This window comes from Camelus ferus, chromosome 12, assembly GCF_009834535.1.
Source record: "Camelus ferus isolate YT-003-E chromosome 12, BCGSAC_Cfer_1.0, whole genome shotgun sequence".
Taxonomy (NCBI): domain Eukaryota; kingdom Metazoa; phylum Chordata; class Mammalia; order Artiodactyla; family Camelidae; genus Camelus; species Camelus ferus.
The window spans coordinates 57,167,781-57,193,046 of NC_045707.1; the positions used below are offsets into that span (position 1 = coordinate 57,167,781).

Below are 25,266 nucleotides of genomic sequence, written 5' to 3' on the forward strand. Positions count from 1 at the left end.
CTCTGTCTCCCTATCAACTCTAGCAAGATGTTGAGCTCACAATAGGCACCAATAAATACTGTTGACGGAGCTGCGACGATAGCTGTACTTGCCTGCTCTACCATAAAACACAGGCACACACAGGAAAAAATAAACTCAAAAATAAAAATCTCTTAACAACTAGTCATGTGAGAGACCTAGAGGATGCTGTCACCATCTTTACCATCTTTTCCAATTGAGAAGATCTAATTAGGTAACTTGAATCAGAGCAATAGCTGAATCTTTTTCTCCTTCCAAACATACATAAAAGGACATTGCTGTTATACTAGATTAAAACAAGGAAAAAGGTCATTTTCCACTAAATTAAAAAAAGACTCTGATGTGTGACTACTGAGTGTATTAGTTAGCAACATGTTGGTTACTAGTCCTAAAAGAAGTAACATACTCTATGCTTGAAAGAAGCAAATCTCTGTCCTTGAAAAAGGAATAATCAATAGAGAAAAACAGGTGAACATAGGTGAATGCACAGATTTCCTGTAAATAGAAGATAATTCTGTACATGCAAGGAAGAGTTACACTGGTAAAATAAAGCCTGGGAGGGGCTAAGAATTCAGAACGTCCACGTATAGAAAATACATCACAGGATATCTTCATGGAGATTACAGATCCAGTGCAGCACAGATTAGATGACAAGCACAGTGAAGAAACACTTGGGGATGATTTAACAAGAGTGATCAATACAAAAATAATCTGAAAGTAGTTCAAAGGAATATCCTTAATATTCTCAAACATGCGACTTTTATGCTGGGAAATGGCTTAACATTTTTATCCATGTATATAAAGTTACAATATTTTCTTATATTTTAAGAGATTTATATTGCATATACTGTCCTACTTCATACATGCATACACATATCATAATATTTCTTTGAAGTTTTCAAACTGATTTCACTACATTATCTTATCTGATTTTTATACGAATAAAGGACAGTGCAGAGCTCATTTCTACACGAATCATTCTGTAAAGAAAAGAGAGCGGTATCTCAATTCTCCCTTCCTGCTGTATATTCAGGAAAAGAGCATTCAGTAAGACATCACCAAGCTGAATACTCTGAAGTTTCAAAAATATGTAGTTTAAAAATTAGTAATGATAAAGCCCATCAAAAAACAGAGGTGAAGGGTTATAAATGTTTGGATAATGACGAACCATGAAATGTACTGTATTATTTGCAGATGAAAGACTTCAAGGCCACTCTCAGTTCACTCACAGGTTCTACCCTAAAGGACAGATTCTTGAGGGGAAAGACCACTGGGTTATTTTACAGATCATTCTTCTGCTGCTTATTCTTCAAAGTTGGTCATGGCAGGCTCAACACAGCCCTGTGTGCTGATTCCTTTGCCCGGTACTTAGAATAGAACTAATGGGCTCCAAAGGGAGCTGCCTCCAGTGCTCTGATGACTGCTTCAGGGTTGGGAGGACAACAGCCTTTGAAAGAAGAAACGTAGGGTGCCTGAAAATTCAAGCATTACAATGACCAGATTGCATGGGAATGAATAATTGGTGTTTATAGTGTAGAATTTTACTCTGGGAAAGAAAAAAAAATCATATTTTTGAATGATAACAGTAGCTTATAGCATCCAGAATTTATTGTAATATTATATCCTGGCAATTCTCCTAAGGGCTTTTAATGGATTAATCAATTTAATGCCACGCAAGAAAGATACTATTAATAAGTGATATTTAGAGATGAGAAAACTGAGGCTGAGAGCAGTTAACTTGTCTGAGGCCACTATAGAAGTTTCAGGAATCATCCTATCAGAGTCTCAACTGCTGTGCTTCCACACAAACACTGAAATTTTTCACTAAATTAGAATGAAGTCTTTCTTCAGTAAATGTGTTTGGAAGGTCAGCATCACGCACTATGAAAAGAAACTGGAATTAATTCCACAGTTAAACAATTAAAACATGTGACCAAGTAATATATTTATCCTAGAAAAAGAACAACTGACTTGGAGAAGATTCACAGAAATGCAGAACTAGGAGTACACGTGTCAACCTTTTAGTTTTAATGATGAAGAAATGGATTCCAAAGAGGCTGAATTCATTGGTCCAAGGTCATACAGGTGGATGAAGGCAGAGTAAGATTAAATAACACATATATTCGTATTTTAGTCCTGCAACCATGCTCCTACAACACAATTCAGTCTTAAATCCTCTACTTCCACTAACTAATTTATTGCCTGAGAAGGCTGAATGTAGCACATATCTTCACAGTTAATTGTTGAATTATTAATAGACAGCCATCTGCCCTGGTTAATCTAGTAAGGATATCAAAAAGTTTATTAAAACAGCTTGCTGCTATGAAATAATTTGTGAAATGCAAACAGATGTAAAATGAGAGCAAGTTTTCATTCCTTGAAGACTTTCAAAGAGATTGATATTACATAAATATGACAATTGCCATATTAAGGTCAAGTATGAAAATCAGTTTATAACTTAATGCCAAGATGTAAAGTGACTAATAACTAATATTCTATCCTAGGTAATAACTTTTCCAAATTGATCACTTTTTCTCTTTTTTTATTTAAAGTACAATATGTTTTTGTGTTATTTTTATAAACGAGCAGTTTTACATAACTTTCCCCAACTTTACTGAGGTGTAATTGACAAAACAGTATGTATTTAATGTGTACAACTTGATATTTTGGCATATGTTTATATCATGAAATAATCACCACAATCAAAGTAATTAATATATTCATCACCTCACATAATTATCATTTTCTTTTTTCTTTTTTTTTCTGTGCATGTGTGGTGAGAACACTTACAATCAACCCTTTTAGCAAATTTCAAGTATGCAATATAGTATTGCTAACTACAGTCACATTGGTGTACATCAGATCTTCAGAACTTAATCAACTTGAGTAACTAAAACTTTGTACCCCTTGGCCAACATCTTTCTACACAACAGCAGAAAAATCACATTCTTCTCAAGTGCATACAAAACATTCTGTAGGATAGATCATATGTTAGGTCGCAAAATAGGCTTTACAAATTTAAGAAGACAGAAATCCTTTCAAGTATCCAAGTACCACAGTAGAACGAAACTAGAAATCAATAAAATTAAGAAAATAGGAAAATTCACAATTACATAAAAACTCTTGAACAACCATTGGATGAATAAGGAAATCAAAGGAGAATTTTTAATGTTATCTTGAGAAGACAAAAATGAAAACACAACATGCCAAACTTATGGAATGCAACAAAAGCAATACTAACAGGTAAGTTTATATTGATAAAGGCTGACATTAAAAAAAAGAAAGATCTCAAATAAAGTAACTTTATACCTCAAGGAACTAGAAAAAGAAGAATTAAGCCTAAAGTGAGAAGAAAGGAAATAGTAAAGACTGGTGTAGCAATAAATCAAATAGAGAAGAGAAAAACAATAGAAAAAATTATAACTAAGAGTTGGTTTTTTGAGACAATAAAATCAACAAACCCTCAGCTAGGTTAACTAGAGGAAAAATAAATAAAATCAGAAATGAAAGAGAAGACAATATAACAGATGCCTCAGATAATAAAAGAATCATAAGGGACTACTCTGAGGACATGCTTGTCAACTAAGTTGATTTCTTGCTCAGCCACATCAAGCCATTGTGGAAGCCTGAGTTCCACTATATTATATAATTAAAATACGTATTCATTTGTACATTAGCACCTAAGCAAAGGTAAGGAGAAAGGCAGGGCCAAGGGACATTTGTTTGACCTTGAAAAGAAGGGTTGGATTTTGATTCAGCAGATGGTAGACCTTTTGCAAAAAAAAAAAAAAGCAGATACAAAATAGAAGAGAGAGGCTAGAAAACATATGAGTATAACCATCATTTACCAACACACAACATGCCTGCATATACATACCAGATTCCCAAGTTTGTTTACACATTGAAGTTCCTATATTAAAGTACTGTGTTTCATTCCTCTTCTTTGACAAAACTGCTTTACCAAATATGTCTTTGTCCATATGTTGTTGGAGATAAGTCTGTTTCAGTCAGCACACTATTAATAAAATAAATTTCTAGAAAGGTATTGTTTTTTCTTCCTCTCAAAAATGAGAACTGAATTATTCAGAGTTGCTTTGCATATTTTAATTGGTAAGTCCAATTTGGCTTCCAGAATTGCATACATTAAATACAGCCAGTTCAAAGAATAAAAATAAATCTTTGCTTATTAAAATATATATAACATATTACTTGTTTATGAAGTTCTCTGGTAAAGAGAATATTAGAGTTACTTTTTCCTCTCTTAGAGTAAAAAGAATGTACTCACAAATCAAGTGTGTTTTTTTTCTGATATCCTCATTCAGGCATTTATTTAACAAATATTTATTGAGAACCGAATATGTGTCATGAACAAGGCTAGGAGTTGAGAAGTGATGATGAAAAAACACTAAGATAATTCCCTCCTTCTCAGAGTTTAGAGCAGAGAGAAGTGAATAAATCAAAGAAGCCTATAAACTAATGTGTAACAGCAACTATGACATAAGCCACAGAGGAAAAATGCAGGGTGCTTAAGAGAGACTACAAAAAGACTTGACCTAGTCAGAGAGGTCAAGGAGGGCTTCCCTGAGGAAGGGACACTTGAGCTATGCTCTAAAGGATAAGAGGAACATATTTCAGGCAACAGATGGGCAAATTTCAGGCAAGAAATGAGCACAAGAATAACCAGAAAAGTAGGAGCCTGTTGTGCCTTAGAAGAGAAGAAAGTGACTAAGATACAGTGAATAGGCAACACTTTCAAACTTTGAGAAGCCAAGTATGGTGAGGACTGAAAATGTCCACTGGCATTTGAAGAAATAGAGATCACTAGGGAGATTATCAAAATCTGTTATGATGACGTGATGATGACAGAGGCCAAACGGACAGGATTGCAAAGTTCTAGGTTAGAAAATGGAGCTACTGGGTGTAGGCAAGCCTTCAAAGATGAAGAGAGGGTATTTTAACCGCAAGGGGATAAAAGAATCAAAGATTTTTGTGGGGTTTTTTGGTTGCTGTTTGTTTGTTTTAATAAGAAAAACAAGACTATGTTGAAAATTTGGTAATTTTCAGGAAGCTAAAACCAAAGCAGACAACCAGGATTTCCAATATGTTTTTACCCTGAAGATGTAAAGCTGTATGTCTATGATAGAAAAGAAAATCTTATTTAAATATCCATTGTATGCTTCCATGATGAAACATAGATTGTCTCAAGCAGATAGCTCTTATGAATCTAGAAATTATACTGAATGAAATTTTCAAGAGATGATTACATCTAATCAGAGTCTTCAAGGATAGTAGGAATTAACCAGACAAAGACAGAGGGAAAGTCATGCCAGACAAAAGAAACAGACAAAAGGGCCAGGAGCTCAAGGGAGCAGGGAGAATTACCTGCAGGCAACAGTCAGCAAGGTAGATGCCACTAAGAGAGAAAATAAAATCAGACTGAAGAAGGCCCTTTGACTTTGTCAGTTATGAAGTCACTGTTGACCTCTGATACAGCAGCTTTATGAAGTGATGTGGAGAGAAACTGGACTTCAGTGGGATGGAGTGTAATTGCAAGAACATAAGGTTCAGACAGTATGGAAAGGATGTTTTTTCAAGGAGCTTACTGGAGAAGAAAATAAGATGGGATAGACAGAAAGGTGCAAAAGTCTAAATAAAAGGCTTTGTTTTGTGATCAGAGAGAATTAAAGATGTTTACAAATAGTAGGAAAGAAACCAAGGTGCACAGATAAGGTTTAAAAGTTAAAAAAAATCACTCTTTTGTACAACAAATATTTATAGAGCATCTACACTGTTCTTGAGCACATCAAGACAAACAACAAGCCTCTTTTATGGTAAAATCATGTTTGTAATAAACCTGATAAACAATAATAGGCCAATGGTAAATGCACAAAAATTATATGTACTTCAGTTCTACAGGCAGATTAATACTTATAAATACTAATGAATATAATGACACCTTTGGCTTTGTCACATTTGTGCTAGCAATATCACAATTCATTATAAACATTCAGTGTTGAGGCTTATTTTGTTTACTTCAAGGGGAATTACCGCTTTAATAAAAATAGTTATTCTATTGCAAGGACTTCGGTACGGAACAGACTTGTCAAGATTATTTTATGTTTTAATTATTACAAACACTACAATGCATGTTGAGTCTACAAAGGACTAAGGCATAGTGTAAAAGATGTGGAGTAGTGCCTGTTGGTTTAATACTTGTGTCAAAGTCTGCTTTAATATCTCTCAGCCTTCAGAGACAGAAAACCAGTCAGCTGAAAATGAAGGAACGCTAATGCCTTAAACGGTGACTAGGACTAGGACACTCCCACGAAGACCAAGAATAGTCTCTAACTTTTTTCAGAATCATAGAGTTGCAGAATTTTAAGATAGTAAAAAACGTTGACATCATCTAATACTATTATCCACATCCCACATACAAAATTCCCTTCTCCAAATTCCTTGCTTGATGTTGAGACACTAAGAGAGCCTTCTATTTGAGAAGTTGCCTATTCTACTAAAGGACAGTTAAATTTTCTCTGATTATTTCCAAAATATAGGTCTCTGGAACTCCATAGTACTACACTACTCCCTTTATATATGGCAACTCTTTAAATATCAAAAAATATCTTACCATACATGGGCACTAAATATATTCTTTTTTTCAGACTAACCATTCATAATGCCTTCATCTCTTCCTTGTATGACATTTTCCTCCTAGTCCCTTTGATCCAGGTGCTTTCTAGTAAGTTACTGATGTTTCCTCCTCCACATTAAACTGAACACAAATTTCCAAAGGTGAAAAAATAAGATTGGAACATTGCACATGGTGTGTATTTTTTTTAAAGCAATCCTACCAACCACTCGTGTTTGAACTCTGGACAATTATAATAACACAGGGATTTAACCACATAAACTGCAACCAACCTGTTTCCTTTACTTCATTTCTGCAATTATTTTTAATATAAATATAAGATTGTAAAGATTTCTATATTTTCCCATCTTGTGTGTTTTGCCCCAAAAGTCCAAGATCATTTCATATACTGATTTAGCAAACTACCACCTGTCCTTCTCAAATTTTGATCTCCTACAATCTGCTATGTATGTGTTTTAAGTATTTGTACAAGGCATTGATAAAATTAAATAGAATAGGCATAAGAGCAGAGATTTCTAACACACACACAAAAATATTATTCCTGGATAACATCAGTCCATGCAACAGAATCTTTTTTTTTATGCAACAGAATCTTAAAGTGGTTATTTATTCAGCTATGAATCTGGTCAGTCTACTATTCTCTCCCTTATACATACAGCTATCATCAGAAACTGCCAAAAATATTTAGCTAAAATCAAGAACATATATTTGAAAATCCATTAATCCTACAAGAATACAAAAAGGTGAATTCTGTTGTTTGTTTTATGATGGCTGTTTTGTAAGATTCTAAAATCAGTATCAGTTCAATAGTTTCTAGAAAGGGATAGACATCAAACTTGTTAGTGTGTATTTTTCCAGAATATAATTTCTATAGCTTTGTTCAACACAATTTAGACAGTTGTCTATTTTTTGCTATATATGCCTTTCTCTTATGAAATCATACTTTTAACTGAAAGAAGGTATAAAAATGCTCCATGCCCCAATCCATATTTTTCTGTTCCTACTTAGGACTACTTCTCAAAAACTGTTGGCAAAATAAATATTATTTATACGTGGTATTAATTCTATATTATTACCTCATATAAAACCGTTGGGTTTCCATGTAGAAGAGGTCCGTAACAGATATAGGAATGTCCAACGACCCAGCCTAAGTCAGAAGCTGCCCACCACACCTAAACAATAAGAAGGTAATAAAATGCATAATTACATCTCAATCAGAGGGAAGATATGTAATGTGAATTTAAAACCGGGATCACCTCTCCAGGTTTAAGTCCGTATATAGAAGACATTGTCCAGTTTAGCATGACAGCGTATCCTCCAGTGGGCCTCACCACACCCTAAAGGAGAGAAAAAGTGAAGTTAAAATCAATAAACAACTTGTTAAAGGATTCTCTATCTTCATACTATCCACTTAAGAAAAGTTCCTGTTAAAGTATTTTTTATTCTATAGGTTACAGATTATTTGGCTTTCATATAATTTTATCTGAATCACTATTTCTTTGGCTCTTCCAGTAATAAACACAGAACAATTCAACAATATCAGTCCATCTGTAGAATCCATTCTCACAGACCATTCTGGACTTTCTAAAGAAAATACGATATTTCCCAGAAGAACAGGCAATAAAATTTTTTTCCAGTGGCAACATAAATTATCAACATTACGTTCTTCACAAATATTTCCAGAACAAAAATGGTAACTCTCAAAATTAAGTGCACAGAAAGGTCAAAGGCAGTTGTGTGCCTAAGATACAGACTAAGGATGTTTATTCCTTAATTTATTAAATAATAAAAGGATGCTTAGAGGAAACAGTCATATTCTAACTGGATCCTATTACACTGTTACCCTGGGGTCATGTTACCACAGGATTAGAGCTGAGCAATTCTTTACTGATGAATTCTGAAACTCTGAGGAATCAACCCTGATGAGTTAGATCTGAAGCTGACAGATTTGCCTTACATTACATTTTGGGCAAAAGGAAGGACTGTTATACCATAGTACTATAGCTTTCACGAATCTGTTTCTAGCAGCTATCATTGACAGTGAACATATTCAATGTTAATACAAGATTAATATTTGAAAACTAGGCACAATAGTCATCATAAATAAGAACTGATGGTAAATGCAACAATTAATTTCATTTATTGCTTCACTATAAACATTAATCATCATTGGCTCAAAAAGACTTTATGATGTGACTATTCAGAGTGAGAAGGTGAATGCTTGGTAAGAAATAAGTTATATGACACTCACACGTATTTTCAATCACCTCTTATTAGAGCAATTACCATTACTCTGTGAAGAAAATAATTATTTTACCTAAAAGGGCACACATGGTCCTAAATAATAAAGGTGCTACTAGTTGTACCTTTTTAGTACAGCTCTGTGACTATGACACACATACATGAATCAGAAGAATGAAAAAAGAAGTTGACCTTCTGTTTGTTACTAAAATTGCTGCTCTCCTCGGGTACCACTAATAAAACATAGGCATCAAGCTGTGGAATGCACTTTATCTACCAGCAGAACACCTGGTCTCTTGGCATATTTCACATGCAGCTTTGTTGGCATTTGATAGTTACTTTCCAGGTTGTATGACATGGTTAGCATGCAGCTGGCTCTTTTGATCACCTTAGGGGTATTAGAAATCCTAAGCCCCTGACAGTAAATTTCACACATGCATTTTCCCATGTAAACTGAGCAGCTCTTTCCCTACTATACCTGTACTGTCTTCCATGATTTTTGCTAATTTGTCAGCCCTGTTGAGATCTTTTCCTACAGTTCAATACCTTGATGAAATTGATATCAAATCAATTTGTAAACACTCTCTCCTAAAAATGTTTGTTCATTTGGTAGAAGATAAAAAGTGAGGTTTTTTTCACAGATAATACGTTATTCGTATATTTATGGCAGACAGTGATAATTAAAATCATTCATTATTTCACTTAAGATATTTTAGAATTTTCTCTCCAACTGCCTGTCCCTTCATTTAGAGGTCATTCTTTTCAATAATTCTAAATATCATTGTAACTGTAAATTTTTAGATTAAATAATACAGAGGGTAAGATTAACCAACTGGAAGGGACAGAAAGGAATAAAAGCCTAATGAGAACATAAATGAGTAGTAATTTATTTGTAAAACTCAGGAGATAATTTAAAAGATAGGTTATCAAATTTCTGTTTACCTCTCAAGTGAATACTTCTTTAGAGGTTATTTACCAATGTTGCTTTGTCTATAAAATGGTAGCTACTTAAATCCATTTGACCCCAAAAAAGCTAGACTTATAAAATGAGACCATGCATGAAAAAGCATTTAAAATTATACAGGCTAGAATTTAATGTCTTATTAACAAAATTATTTCCTTATTTCTAGCAATTTTTTTTTAATTTTTCCCTGTGCTAATAACACACAAAAGGCAGAAACATCAAAATAATTAGAGGTTATCATCAAAGATTGTCATTAAAAATAACTAAAATTGAGTTAAAGGAGACAGAAAAGCCATAACGCCTTCTTTTCATTGGTCTTTGATAACCACTTATTTTTTTTAAAGAAAGAGTATAAAGATTTTTATCGAGCATCATTTTCCATTCATTAATCTAGACTCTATTCATGAAATCTGGTCTTGCTTCTAAAATATTCAGATGGCAGTTTTCAATTTTCTGGGTATTTGGTATGGTGTAGGAAAAAAAACTGCACAATTTCATATTCTCAATGTAGATCTTTTATAAGAAGCTTGAGAGTAACAAAATTGAAAGATTAGTTTAAAAATAGTTTATTATAATATTAATATGTGACTAAAATTGAGATGATAAAGTTTCTTGTTTATAATCACATTTTACAGGTAATGATCATTAAAATACAAAAGATAAACCCTGTTTAGCCTTCAAAAACACATAAACCATGCTCAAAAATAAATAAAATAAAATAAACTATTCTAGGTAGGAAAAATTAATCAGAAACAAAAAATGACATTTCAAAGTATATTCAAAATCTTGAATATGAGATAAAAATACAATTATTCAATTGTCCAAAAATTCAACAATGCTTACCCCTAAAACACAAGCATGCTGCATCTTATTGTTCTGAATCTTTTGTTACCTGCTTTATGTACTTATACCCTCTCTACCTTAAAAGTAAAGACATGAGATGATGACCTAATGTATTTTCCGAAAAGCCCTGTGACCTGCCAATATACCATCCTGGCTTCTGTAGGATCAGCCACAATACTTAGTATTCTGGAGAACTTGAAAGACACCCAGGTGGGAATAACACTCTGTGCCCCAAATAAAGACATGACAGTGAATTCTATCTCAGATATAAGAAAGGAGACAGTATGAAGGTGCTCTTTGAAAAATAACACTTTTAATATATACAGGTATTTAAAAATTCAAACCACACAAGTAAAACTAAAGGCTGATGATTCATCACTCAGGAATGGCAGGACAGTGATAGCAGCTGGTGCTTTGTGATTTCCAGTTTAATGAGCTGCTTCTGAAGACAAGGAAAGCCATTAATGTAAAATGGGGCCATTAATGTAAAATATTAAGAAAAATATGGTTGGAATAACATGGGTTGTAGCAGAAGAGGAAGGAAGACTGAGGTATGTGGAAAGATTAAGAGTTTGGTTGTCTTACCTTAAAAAAATTATTTTAATTGATCTGTAAAAATCTGAATGGCAAATCTGTAAATACTCGGATAAAAAGATGTCTAGATAAACAACAAAACTTCATACTTCCTAAATTGAACCCCTCTATCACCCTACTCTGTAATAAAGGCTTGTGCAAGACAAATGCACATATTCACAAACATAAAATATATATCCATTGACATACAAGTGTACTGTCTATATGTACACATGTATATACATGCATATGCTTTGTATGGATGTATGTTTATATATATGTATACACACACACACACATATGTATATATATCTCAATTCAGTCTAACAAATTAAGAAAAAGCAAAATAAGAAGGGGAAATAAAAATTTTACCCAGAGGAAAGAGATTCATCACCAAATGATGGTTGGAGTCAGTGAGTTGAAAAATGTAAGGCATGATTCTGCTTACTTAAAAAATCCAACACATCAACAATATTCTTGTTCTTATATAGTGGATTTACAGATGATATTCCCACTCTCTAGAGTGAACCCCCACCCTTTTACTACACCTGGTTAGTCCTACTTCACACGAGTACTTAACAACACTGTGAAAGTGCCACCTCCTGGAAGCTGTCGAAATCCACGGTTTGTGTTAAAAGCCTTCCCCTCCTCTTCCATGGCCCCAGGACCTGCAAACTTCCTCTGAGCCTCGGGGCACTAACAATGCCTACCTACTGCTAAGTCTCCTCCATTACTCTGGGTGCCAGAAGAATGACTTTGTATCTTCAGCACAGAATAGGCATTTAGTACATTTGCTGACCAATTAAATGAGTGAATAAGCACAGGTATGAAAACCGTAACTTGTAAAACTATTTTTTCTCATTCAAGAGAAGCCTTTGAAACTCACAGAACTTAATGGATATTAGCAGAAATGGAATGACTCCACTGGGGATATTTCATCAAACGTCAAGCCTCTTGCTGCAGGCTTCCCCACGGCTCTGAAGCTGCCTCTGCGGAGGATACTTTAGCAGCCGTATAATTTTTTATGGGTCTGAACAACTGTGAGATGAAGGGCAAAGGTGTGGCAAGTTCAGCATTTTAACTGCGAGAACTGCACCACAGATTGGAAAAAAAAAAGTCTACAGGGTTTTTGAAATTATTATTTGACTTTCTCTTATTTTTTTCTAGGATATGAATAAGTCATCTAACATTTAAGAGTAAAAGATAATGCAAGTTATATAAATACACAGCAGGACAAAAGACTTTGCCTACAACCTTCCTGTCATGCTTTTTTTTCCCAATCCTTTGCTTTTGGTTTCTTTTCCTTTGTAATTTTGGGGGGGGGGGGGTTCACCCTGCCTCCATGATAGCAAACTGGAAGAAAATAAATATGGCCAACAGTAAATCCCCCACTCCCAAAACAACACCCCATCTGGACAAAGAGGGAGTCTTCTGTTGTGTAGTTCTCTGAAGTAATGTGAATATAGGACCCAAACCAAAAGGACAGAAGCCCACAACAAGACAGAAGTGTCTGCAAAGCAGCTCAGCTGTGATGGCTGGAATATTTGCAGCAGTTAACAGATTAACCTGTCAGACAGCAACCTGACAAATCCAGGGTTGGGAGATGCAGAGATGCAAATACGCACTTAATATACCTGCAAATTCTAACCAAAGAACAGACTGTGTTATGTGTGGCTTATATGTGTCTATGGGAAATGAGGATTTTAAGAATATTTTTATGGGTTCACAATATTATTTTTCCTCATGAAGATCAAAGATCAAGAAAACAAACTATATGATGACATGAATTGTATATTTAAATGTTTCATAAATGCAGGTGTGCTCTGTGCTCACCTTTCCTGTACTTCTGGGAATCCCAATATTAAAAATTCAGATTCTATTAATCCTGACTATATCTACCAAAAATAAAGGAAGAAACTTACGAATAAAGAGATGCCTGGGAGCTCACTGGAGAAGTAAGAGACTATTTAACAAACATTCTGGGGACCTACTGTGGCCCAATTTTAAGGTTAGTGCCCTAGTGGATTCAATGACATATGAAATATATTCTAAGACCTCCCAGAATGTGCAATGTTATGAAGATAAGTAAGTTAAAAGTAGTATGCATAAAAGTAAAATAAAACAAGTGGCATCCAGATTTGTTGGCAATGCACAATTTCAATGCAATTGAAATTCTAAAGTCCACCTAAGAGATGAGGAAGATATTTCTGAAAGACCTTGAGGAATGACTACTTTCTCTTGTCATTCTGCATGTTCTACTTTGCAAAACCTACTCACTCTCATGATTTAAACACCAGTGCTCTACACTGTTGACTTCCTAAGAGTCTCTCTCCAACCACAGATGTACTTCTTGGACAGAAGCTTTTACTTCCAACTACTGGTTGGGCATCTCTGTGTTAATGTCCAAAAGACACACTATAGGCCATACGTCCAAAACCTCCCAGTTTTCCCGACCCCAAACCATTCTCCTGTGTTCTAGTTTAGTAAAATATTCAAAACCATCCTCCTATGTTCTCAGGTTCAAAGTCTTGGACTCCTCCGCTGCTTTACTCCTATCCTTGAACCAGATCTGACTGCTCCCTCATAAGCTTGCTGGCCTCAGTAAGGTCCTAAACTAAACACAGCCTGAAAATTAATCTCCTTCATTCCACTGTGTGTATTTGCCTATGTTCCCAACACAATGTTGCAGGACTTAACCTTCCTTCATATTTTTCTCTCTTTCTTAAGAAGCATTAGTGTTCTCCATTCCTTACATACAGAATGTAACCAAAACTTCTTGTCTAAATGTTATGCAATTGGCCCCTACCTACGTATCTGGCCGTTTCTCTCTTCATTTGTACCAAACGCACTAGCCATCCTGGAACCTTCCTTACACGCGCCTGCCTTTGCTAATGTTGACTCAATCTTCCTGGAATGCCCTCCTCCCCATGATGTCACTTTACGAAGAAGTACTCTTCATCCTTCAAATGTCTGCCGGTCAAGAGTTCCTCCTGACATCTCCCTGATAAGACAGCTCTCCCACTCTTTCCATCACCCTTGCCTGGCTTTATTCTTCTCCATAACCCATCACATATTACACAGCTCTTTATATGTTTAGTGCCTATGTCCAGCCATAGAACGTAAACTTCTAAAAAGAAAGCCAGAGACATATTTCTAAAAAGGAAGCTCAGTAATATTGGTTGAATTAATGACATTTAAACCTTCAGACACTATTCAATCTCATCTTTTCCTCAAGAGAGAGAAACCGTGTTGCCCTCTTAGGGCAAAGATCACAGTCTACCTTACATTACCTGTATTCATATACATTTCAACCCAACCACACTGAAGGGACAGTGGTTTACTCATGGTTTTTTTAATCTCTTTTAGCAACTAAGGAACATTCAATAATGCATATTGAATTGAGATAATTTAATGTGATTAGAAATCCCTAAACAATTAAAGCCTTCTCCAATCTATAGAAAAAGATTATCTTCAGGACAGAAATTAGAAAGACAATGAGGATGATTGAAATGTCAAATGATCTGCAGCTTGGGCATCTAGGAAAGCCGAAAAGAACTTCCTGACCCAGAGAAAACCTGAAACACCAAGGATTCTTCCTTATTTGGAACCACCACTTTTGGGATTGAATGCTCTGGATATTAATTCTATTTCTGATGGCAGGCTCTTCTTCTGCCCTCTCATGTGGCTCCCCACCCAGGCCACAGTGAATTTCAGAGTGATTTAAAGTCTTGAGGTAGCACGAAAGTTTTCATATGATTCCTTCAGGCTTTTAAGGAGCTCAAGTGATTTTTTTTTTATTTGGTTAGGCTGTACTATGTTTTCAGGGTCAGTGGTTTCCTCTCATGTTGATACTTTTATATTAGATTATAACCTGCTGAGTCCCCTTTTATTTTACAGCTAAATGTTCAGTTGGACTCTACGTGGCTGGTGCAAAATGCAGAGTTGCAAAAAGTGAAGGATAAGGATTGCATCCAGCAGATCATTTGGACTGCTTAACAATCTTAAGAGTCTTCAACGTAAGGAATATTTGTTTTTCAGATGACCAGAGTTGTTTAAAAAACAATCACAGGGCTTTGATTCTACAATGACACAAACACCTTTATGTATATGCATTAATTTATTTACGCACTCAACAAAAATTTGAGTACCAACTACCCACAATGCACTATGGTAGACCAAAACGCAATAAAACATGGTCTCTGTACTCAGAGAGAACATAGTCCCCTACCAAATGTTTTCTTTTTCACAAGCAAGTTTTTATATAAAGCATCTTAATTTTCATCTTTAAAATCTAAACTAATAGGATCACTCTTTTAAGATTATTAACAGGTTGTGTTTCAGAATTCTGATGCTACAGAGATCTAATATTAATAAAGAGGCCAATGCCCTGCAGGATTCCAGTGATTATGGAAGCCTGTTTCCCCGCTAACCTTCTATGATTCAATGTGTATTGGATTCCTGAATAGAGATGAATAGGAAGATGGTATCACAAGCCTTTATGAAGTTGTCTAGAGAAACAGTACTGTTTGGAGATACCAGGTAAAAGAAGCATTTGTCTCATATCTGACACATTCATGAATACTGATGCTTTTAACTTTGCTTTGTGAAAACACCTTTCATGGTAAGATTTAAAAAATCCTTGAGTGTCTTCAGCGCTGCAAATCAAATAGTTCAATACTCTAGATAAACTGCCTGTTGTTCAAACTGTCTAGGCCAATTCTCGAACTTACGTTTATAATGATGAATTGGATTCCCCTAAATCAAAAATCATTTCATACTGTATGAAAGTCGTACCTCAGTTGAAAAAATAAAAATATTTCATTTAAAATACATTTTATAAATTTGTATTAAACCAACTGATATTCAATCAAATTATATTCATTTTATTAGCTTACTTAAAGCAACTGAGTATCGCTGATACTTGTGAAGATTTTGAAAGAAACAGGGAAAAAGCATTTAACGTTAAATATAATGAATATTTTTCTATATTCAGATACAACATTTCTTTAAGATTAAAAAGTACCTAAGTCTAAACCTCAGGGTAAAGTCTGCAAACATTTTCAGTCAGTAATCAAACAGTCTCGGTGCAAAAGAATCCGCCAGTATAATTATCTCTGGGAGAGTGAATACCTTTGGCAGCCCCGTGGTTCCAGATGTATAGAGAATATACAGAGGATGTTCAGAAAGAACAGGAACACAATCGTGTGACTGTGCTCTCGCCATCTCTTCATCCCAGTCAAGGTCACGACCCGGAGCCAGAGGAACTGGCTCCTAAAAAACAAAAACAAGAATATGTACTGAGCAAAGGAGATTAAATCAGAAGACTGAGAGTAGCTAAATCTGCATTAGTCTGAGCATCTGACTGAAATCTAGGCCTATACAACACTAAATATCAGACTTATGACTCAATATCTCAGGGTTTGAGTTAAGATAAATGTTCATAAAAAAATCCAACAATTTGATGTTGGCTTCAAATGAACTTACAAAAGAAAATGTTTTATTCAAACCTAGGGATAATCTTAAAAAATTCAGTGTGATGCTGGCACATTTCCATCAAGTCAGCGCTTACCTAACAGAGGTTCATGTTTCTATAGATGCATGTACACTATTAACGTCATAAACTAACTTGTATTTTTCATAACTTATTTCTTTTACTTTGGAATCTACTGTCCTCACAGTGAAATCTCAACTAACCCATTAAAATTTCTCTTTATACAAGGGCCATTTAGAAGTAATACTGTGGCCATATTTCTGACTGAGAGAGTATTAAATCATTTTCAGGAGTGAGGGATAAATCTTCTTTTGCTTTTTCGAGAACAAAAATCAATTTTGAAAATTAATGACAGGATATGACGTATTTAAAATACTATCCGAGTTTTCCTCCATCTAGGTTATTGATTAGTATGGTAGAAATGCTTGTTTTCTTTTTTGCTACTAGAACCAAGCTCTGTGTTGTAAACTTTACAATAATAATGAACCATGAATTAAGACAGATACACCTTAAGTTAGACAGACCTCTTCAAAAGCCAGCTAGATGATGTAAGTAGCTTATGGAAAAATTACTCTAATGAGGAGTTACAGCTATTTAGAGTTAAGACCCAGTACATGTCTAGTTATTTTCTGATGACAAGCTCAAGATGACACATCGGGAAGTTTATAGCTGGGGAGCCTGTTAACACAGGCACAGGCAAGACTACACAGCCCTCTGTGAAGGTAAGTTTACCACCTAGAGAATGTATGTAACCATTCATCTCATCTAGGTGACCCCTGACACTCAGAGATTTAGAAAAGCCAGGCCACTTCCATTCTCAGGTCCCTTAATATATTAATCAGGGTTGTAAAAAATGGTCACATATTTAAATGAGTACATTTACAAACTAACAGATCAATATAACATCACAAATATGACGTCTCTATGCATGAGCACACTGAGAGACAACAATCTGAATTGACCTCCATGAAGGAGAAGTTTTAGGTCCAACTGGTTTCTCCGGCCTCACCCTGGAAGTTCCCTGGATGTGCCAATTAGATACATAAAAATAGTTCACTGGGACCTAATTGTACATTTCCATTTGTTTTTATGTATTAAATAAACACAACTAATTTCAAACTAGCAAGACTTTGACATCACAATTATAGGACCTATAAAAATTCATCACACTGTATAATAAAAAACGTCAATTGAGGAATCTCGAAAATAATTACAGATCGAAAGACATGAGGCCTTGAATGAATGGTTACTCCTCAGGCTAAGAAATAGAGGCATGTGTAAAGGAGATCTAATGAAAGGAAGAGAGGGGGAAAATCAACATTAGCTTTACATATACTCATTTACTTCTATAGACATGTCCTTCCTAGTTGTTAACCATTCTTACATGTTATACTGGGGGAGCACCAAGGGTGACTGATGTGACCTGCCCTGGATGCTGTCATTGCTTGCCTGAGGCTTCAGAGTGGCAGCCAGGTTTTTATCTCCTCTGGCAAAATGCAATCCTGGTTAATGAGATGCATCACTGAACCTGATAATTTTGTATCTCTCTAAACTCAAAGCAGAGCCAACTCACTGGGCTTAATTACTGCCTCACCCCCTGGTCAGATACGAAGGACAAGAGACATCCATCTAAAATAAAGGTAAGTCAAAAGCAGAGAGAAAGGTCTCCAGAAAAAGAAAGAGGGAAAGTGAGCCAGTTATGGGTGGGGGAGGGGGAGTGGATGGCTACCTATGAAGAAGAAAGAGGTGATATGTGCCTTAGAAACATCTGAACAGGACACATTCACATGTCCATATCTAGATGGTTTATAAAGTAAAAGAAATAGGATATATCTTGTTGGTTAAAAGCCATGAAACTGAGTTCAAATCTTAGCTCCACCACTTATTAGCTATGGCTTTGGGCTATGATCTGCCTGTGACTCAGTTTCTTCACCTGTAAAATGGGGCTAGTAATAGCATCTACTTCACTAGTTTGTAAGAATGTAAGAATTAAATAAGGAGTATTTGAAAGTACTTAACTTGGGCCTAGCATGAGTTCTTATAAATTCTACATGAATTCATGTATGTGTGCACAGAGCATACACAGTCACATAAACACTTGTGTGTGTGTGTGTGTGTGTGTGTGTGTGTGTTCCTACGCTTCCTCTAACCTCTTACCCCAAGCCTTCTTTATTGCTGACTTTGCGTTCCCTGATTGAACAGCAACAAGCCTTTTTTTTTAAATGTGCTGGAGGTCACCTGAAAGAAACTGAAAATTCTTCAACAGTAAAAATATTAAAATCATTGAGTGTAGTAGTTCATGAATCACAGACTACTAAACCTCTGCATGGGAATTTAATGTGGTAATGGGAATTGCTAGGTGGTAATCAAAGTGACATAGCTTTAATGCTCTCTGCTCTTATATCTTGTCATTTAAGTGTTTTCCACAGATAACCTCTCAAGAGTCCACAAAATTATACATGACTCTTTGCCCACTTGCCATTTTACTTCTGCAAAAACTTTTAATGTGTTAGAAACCCAAGTTGGTCCCATTATAAATAGCTAGAGACTTGCTTGGACGTAGAAATGAGGTGTTCATTAGGGCAAATTTACTAAAAAAAGCACTGTAAAATACCATCACTGATGCATTAGACAGCTTTTTTTTTCCTTCATTGATCACAGAATAATTTATCTGTTTAGAATATTCATATTTCGTTTTCCTAAACATTATTTCCAGACCAAATACCTTTTCTAAAGTTTTTAAAAGACATTTTACATGCAAATTAATCACACCTCTCCACAAAGCTGGGTAGCCAAGAGATTATGCATATCAAGTGTACGCATTCCGATCATGACCCTGACACTAGCTGGACAAGTGACTTCATCTCTCTGTTCACTGGATTCCTCTTCTTTAAAATAGGAATAGTGCCTCACTCATAGAGTTATCGGTAAGATTTTAAAAATTATCCATGAATGGAGTGCCTTAAAAATCATATGGTAATCTGCCAGTGTTTCTTAGTGCAGTTGACCCTTGAACAACACAGGGTTTAAACAGCAAAGGCCCACTTATATGCTGATTTTTTTTTCAGTAAATATACTGGAAATATTTTTGGAGATTTTAGCGATTTGAAAAACTCACAGAAAATCACATTGCCTAGAAATACCAAAAGAATTATGAAAAAGTCATGTCATGAACACATATAATATATGTAGATACTAGTTTATCCTTACATAGGCATAAGGTGAGTGGTATATAATATGAAATTATTAATGTGTTAGTTTTCTCACTGGTTCATAACTTTGCTTTCAGAAAATTACTGTACAGTATGCCTCTCCCTCTGGTAATCGGAAAAACTGCAGATCAGCCTATCATCACACGTAAGTAGTTTTTAAAAATGTAACAATATCCCCAGTATTGTATTATGACTATGAGTGTATACTGCATGCCGTAAACACTGTCTAGCAAGTCATTCATTAGGGTACGGGCTGGGTGACCACAAAGCAACCATATTGCTGCTTCCTCACTATCCATGCATGAATCATTACACCTGTAAATAAATATGAATTTATTTTTCACCTTATCTTTTCATTTTTGATGTCTAGTGGTAGTAATCTGTACAACACCTGCAATGTGTTGTATCATACAAGACAATACTGATGCAGGTACTAGATTCATCTTGTTAACAGACTATGGAAACTTAACAGTGTGGATAAATACAGTACAGTACTACATATGTATTTTCTCTTCCTTATGGCTTTCTTAATGACATTTCCTTTTCTCCAGCCCAGCTTACCGTAAGAATACAGTATATACCACACATAACACATAAAACACATGCTAATTGACCAGTTATGTTATCAGTAGGGGTTCCAGTCAATAACAAGCTATTGGTTAAGTTTATGGGGGAGTAAAAAGTACACGCAGATTTTTGACTGTGTGGGGGCTGGTGCCCCCAACCCCCCGTGTTGTTCACGGATCAACTGCATTATCATTATAGCTGTAATTTAAATTAATAAATGATACCACAGTAGATTATACACAGAATCGAATTCATTAATATTATGGGTATTTCTGTGCTTCAGTTTTTTGGATTTAAGCTAGTTTTTAATAAAGACAGAAAACATCATTCATATTTTTTTGCCAAAAATAGTGATGCTCAGAAGTTGTTGAACGGTTTATAAATCAAGCGCTCCTTTCAAACAGTCAACAAGAATCATCCTTAGTGAATCACCATAAGCAAGAACCAAATTCGGTACTCAGATTACCATGTTTGGACGATTATAAATGAGAACTTTATCTGGCTTGTGTCGTCCTATTTTCAGTGCTTCTTCTACAAGTGGTACGTATTCTACCCTCCTTCCAGGTTCAATGCCAAACGATGCTGTAACCACCAGCTTGGGCTACAACGAAAAATAAATAAATAATAACAAGAGAAAGCCTAATCATCTTAATTAAGGCAATCATAATACTTCAGATGCAGGCCGACAGTTTAACATTTCCAAAGAACTTGCATCTATATTGAACAAATGGCCTGAAAACCAACAAACCATTTTAAAATGTTACAGACCTAACCACTTCCACATAAATCTCACCTGCTCAGAATTCCATGCATAACAATGCTTCTGGCTAATATATATGAGCTATTAAAAATTCATTAATTTCCAAAGAATTCATTAAATTTAGGAAGTATTTCTAAAAAATTTTTTTCCATAAGCATCTCTGCTTAAATGCCTAAAGAGACCTCAGAAGGAAGAGAGCCGAATCTCTAATAATTCTTTTATGATTCTTTTTTCATTCTAAATACATGCTTATTTTCATCAAATATAATATTTGTAATTTTGTCATAATTTTCTTTAAAGCGCCCCCAAATGATTTTAAAAGGGTCCCCAAATGATTTAAGTTTCAAACTCCACAAAGCCTGAACCGGTCCCCATCAGTAAGAGATACTTGCACTATTTTTAAACTGATCACTTGCTAGTCATTCTTCAAGATAAGTGCAGGTGTAGCCAAAAGAAGTTAGGGTCAATCTTCCCCCCTTGGTAGATTCTGGGCAGGCTTCAGATGTCCTTCATGCCCACCACTGCACAGGATGCTCTCCAAGGCCAATTTGGACCCCATCACTCTCCTATTTCCTACACCTGGTACAATGCTTGCTGTACCACAAGCTCTTAATAAATATTTGTGGCACTGAACCAAAATGCTCATTAATTTGCAAAATAAACATGTCTTTATTCTTTTAAGTATACTGTTCCTTCACCAAGAAATCCAAATCAAAGGAGACAGACAATAAATTATTCAGGAGACAGATAATGAATCCAAGGTAGTACATCTATTCCTGAATTCTGATTTCTGGTTACAATACATTTCATCTACAGAAGGTTTATATTATGCCAAATACATGCATATATAGCACTTTCTGCTTTTTTAGTATCATTTACTATTCATGGAGCTGAGATGCAGTGCAGTTACGTAGCTTGCCCCAGGTTAAAAATGGTGGAATCGGAAAGAGAGCCAGTTCTGATTTCAGAACTTTTCTCTTTCCACTATATCAAGCTGCCTTTTGTGAGGGAAAAAAGAAAGAAATGAAAAAATTAGTCTTGTGTCCTTTTATTATATTTTAAAGGTCAGACATCTGAATACAATTCACATTTTAATATATGTAATACTTACAAAAATAACTCTAGATAACATTTCCTAAGATGAGAATTCTGAATAAATGAAAGTAAGTTACCAAATTGAAAACATATATAGAATATATCCGAAGTAGAATAGTGTAATAAAATCAAAATTAGACTCTTCCTCTAGAAAATTATCCTTTTCAACATTTCTATCAACAGACTTTTACTGGAGGTTTTACTCCATCTCAGCTGACTTCTTCCCATCTTAATCTGTTAAAATAAAACTTTTTCTTCAGCCTACGTAGCTGAAAATCATGACATCAAAATCATCCCTAATTTCAGCCACCAATTCTATCCAAATATCTCAGATACGTATCTCTGTCTCCATCTTCTCACCTTTAATTTGACCTGTTCAGTGATCATGCCCATAAGAATGAACATATTGCCTAAAACTCCTTAACAAGGTTAGAGGCATGGGTGTGTGTGTTATGAATGAAAACTTCTCCAGTGGTACAGGCATAAGTTTTATAAATCCATATAGATACATAAATTTTCCTACATCACATAAAATATTTTAAAAAGGAAATAATACATATCATACCTTTGCCCAAATGGTGTTTAGGATTTCTGTAGCTAAAAAACTCAAGTCTACAGCTTTCTGAAAGAAGTCCCCCACTGCCCACTGATTTGTAGGTCAGTCAGTGACTGATAATTTCTCCTAGATTTCCCTTTGTAAGCACTCACTCAACATGTTTTAAAAAAGAGGAGAAAAAAAAAAAAAAAAGAATCCAGCCAGTCAGCGTGCAAACCAGCTTGTTAGTTCTAATAACCGGTCTATTACCAGATGAAGTCAGATATGCAAAAACCTCACTTTATGCCTGGCACTCAGGGGACCCTCGATATATATTAGTTCCCTTCCTTGTTAAGACTGACTCATCCTGGGCTTGTAAAACTCTAAAGGTCAATCATCCCCGTCTCCCATAACAACCTTCTTTCTTTAATCTTCCCACTGCTGTTCCCCTCTCGCACACTGCCCACTGCTACACAAACAGACCACCTACCGAAGGTTCTCGTTCCAATCTCTCCCCTACTCACCTCATACTGCAAGACTTGCCTCCTCTTAACATTGCTTAAAACGTGACAGTCACCTGCTCAAAAACTTTACCTGTCAAGGTCTACAGGATCCAGTTCAGACAAAAACTACCTTTGCAAGTTCATCTTCTCTCCCTCTTCAATCACATTGGTCTATTCCCTGTCCTTCGAATGAATTCCACCCTTTCCTGCCTCTAATGCTAGACTGCTTTTTCCTCTCCTTCTGGATCCCACAGCATCATTCTCTTTAACTAGCTGAATTTTAGCTAAGATCTAACTCAAATCTCACCTCCTTCAGGAAGCCTCCTTCTGCCACCCCAACTAGAAGAAATCACCCGCCTCGGTAGTGGATTAAAGAAACCTGAATAATACGTACTTGAATATGATGATAAGAGTTTCGATAGTGACAATAATAATAGCCACCTGTTTTACAACAATTGACTACAAACTGACACTGTTATTATGCCATATTCCTGCCTCTAAATCAGGGGTCTGCCGACTATGGGTGAGAGCCTAAAGCTTCCCAAATCATGTTCTGTAAAGTGACGCTGGGACACTGCCCTGCATTTCTGTGGTGTCTGAGGCTGCCTTTGGGCTAGAACAGCACTGCTGGGTAGCTGCACCAGAAACCATGTAACCCACAATGCCTAAAATATTTACTATCTGGTAACTTACAGAAAAAAAGTCTGCTGATCCTTGCTGTAAATTCATAGAACAAGAGCAGTTAACTTGTTTTTTTTTAATGAGCACTATGTTAGGTGTTTTAAATTCAGTATCTCAATGATATTTCACAACAGCCTTTCAAGTTTGTGATATTAGTACCCTGTCTAAATACGTAACTTGTAATTCACTCCTCCCTGACACTCCCTCTTAACCACTGTGCTCTATACCACCATTCCTGGAAGTTTGTAGATTATAAAACTAGTCATTTGTCCCAGCAATTTGATAAGTATCATTTATTAATCAGTTCCAAGGACAGTAACAGCCACACAGTGGAAGCTTAGCAAATGTATGTTGAATGAACAAATTAGTCATCAGTTATTTTTCTTAAACATCTTACACACCCAAACATATGGCACGCTAACTTGAAAGGCATGCACCTTATACTTCATACTCTTCACAGCACCTAGAAAGATGTCTTTCACATAGGACTGACTTGAAAATAAAACTTTGGTTAATAGTGTATGCCAAATAAAAAGTAAACTTTAATTATTCCATTTGAAAGGAGGATCTAACAAGCACAGATCACTCTTGGATGAGTCATCCACTGCTCAGTATATGTCAGTACTATACGTAGCTACTACTTGATTTCTCCAAATAAAGCACTTACCTTTGCATGATCAATGCGACCACTTAGCTCTTTGGATGCAAATCCCCCAAATATGAGACTGTGGATGGCTCCTATCCTTGCACACGCCAGCATGGTGTACATCGCCTGCGGGATCATGGGCATGTAGATCACCACAGTGTCGCCTTTCTTGACACCATGCTTGACCAGAACGCCAGCCAGCTTAGAGACCTGTAACAACATCATTACATCAGCAAAGCGTTTCTGTGTTAGTTCACTAAACTTCGAAGTTATGGCAGTAAAGCAAGAAGACGATCACCCACCTCGGTAGTGGATTAAAGAAACCTGAGTAATATGAACTTGAAGATGATGATAAGAGTTTCGACAGTGACAATAATAACAGACACCTGTATTATAACAATTGACTACAAACCGACACTGTTATTATGCCATATGAACTACAAGGCTTAAATTTGCTTAATTATTCATTCAACAACATATTTACTCAG

The 25,266-nt window shown here is 35.5% G+C and overlaps 1 protein-coding gene across 1 annotated transcript in view; it reads right to left on the minus strand.

The window, feature by feature from the left end:
- Window positions 1–25,266, minus strand: part of ACSS3 (acyl-CoA synthetase short chain family member 3) — a 134,099-nt gene that overhangs the window by 57,883 nt on the left and 50,950 nt on the right. Inside the window, exons 3-7 of the mRNA XM_006189289.3 lie at window positions 24,800–24,988; window positions 21,025–21,159; window positions 16,419–16,559; window positions 7,924–8,004; window positions 7,744–7,839 (exon numbers count right to left, since the gene is read on the minus strand). Coding sequence (XP_006189351.2) covers window positions 7,744–7,839; window positions 7,924–8,004; window positions 16,419–16,559; window positions 21,025–21,159; window positions 24,800–24,988 — 642 coding nt within the window. The remainder of the gene's footprint in view (window positions 1–7,743; window positions 7,840–7,923; window positions 8,005–16,418; window positions 16,560–21,024; window positions 21,160–24,799; window positions 24,989–25,266) is intronic.